The 6855-nt window shown below is 43.7% G+C and overlaps 1 protein-coding gene across 1 annotated transcript; it reads right to left on the bottom strand.

Annotated features, from left to right (window-relative positions):
* Positions 1-605: 605 nt before the first annotated feature.
* Positions 606-5404, bottom strand: Gng11 (G protein subunit gamma 11). The gene is made up of 2 exons (XM_031381098.1): positions 4916-5404; positions 606-1034 (listed from the first exon to the last, which is right to left on the bottom strand). The coding sequence occupies exons 1-2, from the start codon at positions 5009-5011 to the stop codon at positions 909-911; spliced, it is 222 nt and encodes a 73-aa protein (XP_031236958.1). The 5' UTR covers positions 5012-5404; the 3' UTR covers positions 606-908.
* Positions 5405-6855: the final 1451 nt, after the last annotated feature.

Here is a 6855-nt window from a genome sequence, read left to right as displayed (position 1 = left end):
GAGGAGGAGGAGGAGGAGGAGGAGGAGGAGGAGGAGGAAGCACATTTAACTGCCTACAGTAGGCTGGCAGAGTAGGTGCAAAATATTCAGGCATCTTCCCAGAGGCCAGAGCTATAGAGGAATGATTTCCCAGACCCGGAGGGAACAAGGAATGCAGATCTGGGTCAGCAAAAGAGCCAGCCCTGGCAGCCAGGGTTGGCTTCCTAAGCACTGATGCGAGGAGGGTTCTCTCTCCCATTCACAGACTTGTCCCATTCCCAAGGACACCACTACAGGGATATTTTGAACTAAATCATCACAAACCAGGAAAGTGTTAATGTCGACTTGGTTTGGCAATGTTCCTGACACCGCTTGAGTCCTGTTAATGTCATTAGGAATTCTACCCACCCGCTGGGTTTCCTAATAGTTGAAGTTACATCAAACACATTCCAGAAGTCAGAATTTAGCATTGTAAACGCATGAATCAGGGAGAGCTGGATTGGAAAACATGTCATTACACCCCTAGTCTTACAATATAAGCCCCCCAAGCTCCCTATAACTGGACGGGTTATAGAAGGCAACTCAAGAGTTAACGAATGAATAGTGCTGTCTTAAGACACCACCACTGAATTTTCCAAGATAAAACTTTATTGGAGACAGCAAGCAGTATACTGAAAGGGGGTGGAGCCATGCCTTCATCCCATAACTGCCATCAGATGCTCTCCTCTGAGAGATGGTGTGTGGGGAACCAAGGTGAGAAGAAGGTATGTTTCCTACATGAACTGCTTGGAGAGTGCTTACATGACAGTCCTTTTCTCCATTTCATTTTTTCTTGGTTCTTCAACACACACTTTGGCTTCATTTGGGGGAAAATTAAACAAAGAAGAACCTGCCCCAACTGAGAGCAGAGTTTCCTCCTCCAGAGTCACCTAGGAAATGACACAGCTGCCCTTTTCTTTGAAGGGATTCTTGTCTTCTGGGATTCCCTTTACCAGGGGATCCTCTCCAGAACGTTCTTCAATGTAGTTCTTTATTTCCTCAGAACATTTAGACACCTGGAGTACAGAGGGAGGGGATCAAAAGAAAAAAATTATGTCAAGGAAATTCAACTTTGCCACCGGTTTTTGTGAGGTTCATATAGTTTAATAAACCACACTATTTTTTTCTAAAAAAAAATTCCTGCTCTAACACCATTACTTTATTCTATTTATATATGTCATATAATCTATGGGAAAATATTGTTCAAGAAACAAATAATTGAAAGTCATTGTAGTAATAGTTCACCCATGAAATTTTCTATTCATACTTGTCCTATGATTTCCTTACTTTCTAAAATGCAAATATAACAGACCTACCATGTTCAAACTCTCTGGATAACAGGCAGCTATTAGGCAGTCCCTGGGTGTTAAGGGTAGAGTCACACTACGCGTCTCACAGAAGGGAGTATGTCATATTCCAGAATTCCATGGAGTCACAATGATAATCATAGAAGCGGCAGGGAAAAGCTGACAAGGGGTGGTAGATTTGTCTATTCACCTTACTCTGAGTCTTGCCTTAAAACTCCTCTGATGATTAACCAATCGTTATTTTAAAAGCTTTCCTAGAGGCTTAGCAGGGTGACATGAGACTCTGGAGTTAAGGGAATCAGCTTAAACTTTTCTTCTCATGGGACAGGACTGAGTCATCTTTCTAAAAGTTCTATCCTTAAGAGACAAGTTGCAGATTTAAGTTTTTTGTTTTTGTTTTTGTTTTTGTTTTTGTTTTTTAAGAGAGAATAAGCCGGGCAGTGGTGGTGCACACCTTTAATCCCAGCACTTGGGAGGCAGAGGCAGGTGGATTTCTGAGTTTGAGGGCAGCCTGGTCTACAGAGTGAGTTCCAGGACAGCTAGGGCTACACAGAGAAACCCTGTCTCAAACAAACAAACAAACAAACAAATAAAAACAGAGAGAGAGAGAGAGAGAGAGAGAGAGAGAGGGGGAGGGAGAGGAGAGAGAGAATAAATTGGAAAAGCCGAGTGTCTTCAGAAAGGTCTGCTTTGCAAGTAGTAAGTTTAAAGTAAAAGTTAGAGACTGATGAAAAGTAGCCTTTGAGTGAATCTCTTTTAATGTGCTTACACACGCATCTCCAAAATGCATCAGTATTTATAAGCACGTGCAGATAGCACAGTGTTAACACATTTTTCATAATTATGAAGCATAAACTAGTAATTAAAAAGTGACATTCAAAAATAAACAGAAATAGGAATCTCATCGTTTCATTAATTCCTCCCCATACCCTAAAGTGCTGTTTGCATGGGAGTGTGTAGGACCCACTGATCCACAATGGAAAAAAAGGTCAGTTACAGTCAAGAAAATGTGATAATAAATACTACCTTTCCAAGAATCTAGCTACTGTTGGCATTTCTAGTGTGTATGTTCTAAGGGAGTTCTCAGTGCTGATAAGGGAGTGTTAAAATCGAGAGTCGGTGGTTCCAGTGAAATGCCTGGGTAAGATCCGGGACCCCACTCTTCTTGCAGAAGCTCCTTCACTGCGGTTCTGAAAAGACCCGTGATCTCCAAAAGTGGGTAATTGTCCTTCCATGATGGAGAGGATACACCTGATCAATAATGAATTAGCTGCAGCCAGATGGAACCTGTGTATCTGTCTACTTGGCCTGAGTAGAGTCCAGAGCTCCGGTGTTAACAAAGGGTTGACAGGCTGACCCGGAGGGTGCAGGGAAAAACACTACTGACATACCAGCCCTAGGGTTCTCTGTGGCTTTAAGTGAGGAGTTGGCTATCCTCTTTGGGACTAGGGCTTTTTCTTCTTTCAAGTGAGGGGTTGAGTGTAAACCAAGCACCACAGTGCTTACCCAGCATCAATATAATCCTCTGTACTTCATAGAGAAGATAAAACATTTGGGAAGGGTAAGGAGGTCCACTATCCTCTTTGTGTTCAGGAAGAATCACTCTAAATCTTTCTATCTTCCTAGCAAACATCTAGAATTTTCTGAGTTGGGAAACCTGTCCTGTTGGGTGTACTCCAGGGCTGTGGTGGCTGACCAGGGAAACTGTAAATAAGGATGCTTGACGTACACATTGACATACCCAGGATGTTGCCTGATGTCAACTTTGGAACCTGTCCTTTCCTCTCCCCTGTAACTTCTACACAATGATGCTAAATATTCAGACATTCCAGCTTTGCAAAGGAGAAGTATTATTTCAGCACACATCATACACCATGCTGTTTAATATGCAATCCCTCTGGCTGACTCTGGCCAAACTCCAGACTTTGTCACCAGCCAAAACAGCTCCCTCCAAGAAACAACATTATCCCTTAGTCCTCTCAGCTGGCTTATTCCTCTAATCACATGATTTTTTTTAAAGTTACAGGAAAAATAGAATCTCTCACTGCAAAATCTAGGAAGAGTGTGAATTTGTATGAAGCAAAGGGCTAAATCTGAAAGGGACATACATAAAAATGTAAAACTCACAAACTTCCAGCATCTCCCAGTAACCCCTGAGGAGTATTAAGTCTTATCATGAATGTGCTTGGAGCCTATTTAAATCATTTACTTCATTTCTATTCCTTCATTTTTTTTCAAATAATTAAAACAGAAGGTAAAAGTCAAAGAGCCTGGGGTGTGGCTCAGAGGTGACCACATACACAATGCCCAGAGTTTGAGCCCTAGTAACCCCAAACTATTAAAAATAACATCAGTCCATAGGGAAAAGCTGGAAGAAGCTGAGGAGGAGGGTGAAGACCAACAGTCTCAACTAATCTGGACGCCTGAGATCTCTGACACTGAGCCACCAACCAGCATACACTAGTTGGTATGAGACCTCCACCCCCACTCCCACCCCGAAACGTATAGAGCAGAGAACTGCCTGGTCTGGCCTCGGTGAGAGATGTGTCTAGACCTCAAGAGACTTGAGTCCCCAGGGGATGGGGAAGTCTTGGGTGGGGGGGAAGATGGAGGTGAAGGGGGAATGGGATGGGTTGTGGAACTGTGGGAAGGCAGAGAGACTGGGTGAGGGAAATGATTGGACTGTAAAAAAGTGATACTACTACTACTACTACTACTACTATTACTACTACTACTACTACTAATAAATAACATCAGTACAAATTTTTCTTGCACTGGAGAAAAGAATACTTTTCTTCAAAGTGAACAAACTATCCAAAAGCCCTCTTTCTAAACTACAGGTTGCCTGGCAGAATGGGAAAAGAAGATTAATATAAATAAGGCTCCTACTACCAGCAAAAAAAATTGAAGTAAAATCTCCAAGTTTTCGATGGAGTTTCAGTGAAGACTCCTGAGTAATTTTTCATTGACTGGCCAGGGTGGCCTGGAACTCCTGACCCTCCTGTCTCCACCTTCTAAGTGACTGAGAATTACAGGCATGTACCACCATACCCAGCAATGTAATTATTTATTTATTTATTTTAGTTTGCAGCCATATGCCATCCAGTATAAATATAATTACATGTTTATAAGTAAATACAGAAAACACTATACTAATCATTTTACACACTTACAAGACAAATTGGAAATTGCATAAAATTTGCAAATAACAGAAACTGAAGCAGTGTTCCCAAGTCCCGGTGGGGTCAGGGTCTTCGCAAAATCAAAGCTAAAGTTGTGGGGAGATTTTAAAACGTGGCTTTAGAAAACTTCTCTCACGCACTATCCTTTCCAGAATGGAAGCCAGCTGCCCTTTTAGGGATTCGTTTGTCTCCCCTGTTTGGGACTCTGTCTTATTAGTCTTATTAGTTCCTGGCCCTTCTCACCTTTTGTGATTCCTCCACATCATCTAGCAGCTGGAGCCTCTATCAGAGTTCCCTTAAAGAGAAGCTCCCAGAAGAAGACCCCACCCCACCCCACCCCCATCGTTTAATCCGGCAATCCTGACCTTGGTGGATTTCTGAGAGGGAATTCTGGAATAACCAGCTTACCTGTTGTCTCTGCAACTTCACTTCTTTGCGAAGTTGCTCAACCTCCATCTTCAGCTTCTCTTTTTCCGGCAGATCCTCGATGTGAAGAGCAGGCATCTTTGCCCCAGAACTAAGTCCACAAGTCACTTGTGCAAGGGAGCCACTGGAAGCGCCTAGAACTGGGACGCTTCCCCAAATACCCGCTAGTCCAGGCTACCCGCCCCTCTCGCGCAGGACGTGACTGGCTCGGAACCGCAGCTCCCAGCTCCCCGGGGGCTCGGTTTCCTGCCCAAGCCTGCTCCCGATGGCCTTTCCCAGACTCCAAGCAACCTTAGGGCGGCTTCTCCAGGCCCCACCAGCCCTGTCGCCAGGCAGCCTGCCGAGCCTTAAGGATGAGACATTCTTCTGGCTGCTCTGGGCAGGCTGCAGACCCTGCAGGAACAGGACCAGGGCTCTGGGCAGGACTGGCGCGGGCCCCTTGCCACACCCGGGGGAGCTGCTGGGCTGGGCTGGAGACAAAAGTTTTACTTTTGTTCCGTGTGTGTGTGTGTGTGTGTGTCCCCGTGTCCAACTTAATATCCGGGTTTTGTTTAAAGCCAGGAAAAGGACACCACTCAGCAGGAAATAACTAACGGTCCTTCACCTCTCCAAGTTTGAAAAATACACAGCATATAACTTTTCCATATACGTAGTGAGGAAAGTGGATATTGGGGAGGAAAAGAAGAGCAATGTGGAACCAAGGTAGGACTCAGAAGTATACACTAGAATCGTGTTGACACATTCCAAGTGGTTTCCTAAAAGCTCAAAAGGCCTTTCACAAAAATATGTTTAGAGGAAAGAAGCGGTTTGAGATGCGGGTGTTTCCTGTCGTTAAATGGCTATCTGGGTTCTCAATAATAGAGTTTTCACTTTTGGGGAAGGAAGATGTTTTGTAACCCTGGGAGGATAAGAGGACACCAGGAGAAGTCTAACAAAGTCTCAAAGTTCCCTCCAGAGTTTCTTCTACCCCCTCAAGGCTTGAGAATAACCCTCGCCACGAAGGGGCAGTTTTCTTGCTTTTTAAAGTTTTGAATTCCTGGCAGATGTCCTTTCTTGGATGTAAGCAGCAGAATAAGTTAGACGAGCTTTCCCTACACTCTGGAAAGTATGGTTCACGGAGTGCAGCCTTCGATAGCCAGGAAAGTGTCTACTGGGAAATATTTAAGCAGACCATATCAACCCTCACTGGTTCCCTGGTGATAGTGCTCAGAGACAAGAAGTAAAACATAATGTCTATGTAGGGAACCCACCCTTGCAGTAAGTACATCACTCCCTGTTCTTCTCAGAGACAGCCTCCCAACTCATAGTAAAAGGTTGCTGAAGAGTGGAGCCATTGACTGAATATTTCAGGGTACTGGACCTTCGATAGTTGTCATTGTTTAGTAAGCACAAGCTTTGTTTGTGCAGTTTTTCACCAGGCTCTGCTGACTGTCCTCGCTGAATATATTAAGATGAAAAGAACAATGGGCTATTTAATGAGTGCTGTTTGGTAGTCCTTCCAACTCTTCCAGAGCCATCATAGCGAAAGCCAGTTCAAGTTTTGTTTCCCAGTTTTAAAATTATGGAGTTGGGGAAGGGAGTGAGCTGCTGGTGTAGGTGGCTTCTCGAAAAGTACCTACATAGGTTCAGTCTTTTCCACAAAGGAAATGTTTAGACACCCCAATTTCTGTATTCGAAATATCAGAGTCTCACAGGTTTAGAGTTGGACTGTTTGGGGAAGTTTGGCATGTTAGTGAACTGTCAAGACAAAGTCACATCTGTCCGAAGAGCCGTCGTTGTTTTAAATTCCCTATTTCTTAAGGTTAAAAGGTTGGCTAAAAATAGTTTAAATAAGCCAGTGAAAGTAACTTAGATGAATGCGGGCTAAAGTAAACATGTCCTATACCAAAATTAAGTAAGTTGGTGAAGAAAATTAAGGTACC

This window comes from Mastomys coucha, unplaced genomic scaffold, assembly GCF_008632895.1.
Source record: "Mastomys coucha isolate ucsf_1 unplaced genomic scaffold, UCSF_Mcou_1 pScaffold20, whole genome shotgun sequence".
Taxonomy (NCBI): domain Eukaryota; kingdom Metazoa; phylum Chordata; class Mammalia; order Rodentia; family Muridae; genus Mastomys; species Mastomys coucha.
This window is presented reverse-complemented; position numbering and strand designations above follow the sequence as displayed.

Bases quoted from the DNA above. Each gene is read 5' to 3' on its own strand.
- Gng11 (XM_031381098.1), bottom strand. From the start codon at position 5,011: ATGCCTGCTCTTCACATCGAGGATCTGCCGGAAAAAGAGAAGCTGAAG. The intron at 1,035-4,915 runs GTAAGCTGGTTA...TCTGTACTCCAG, and splicing joins TGAAGTTGCAGAGACAACAG to GTGTCTAAATGTTCTGAGGA.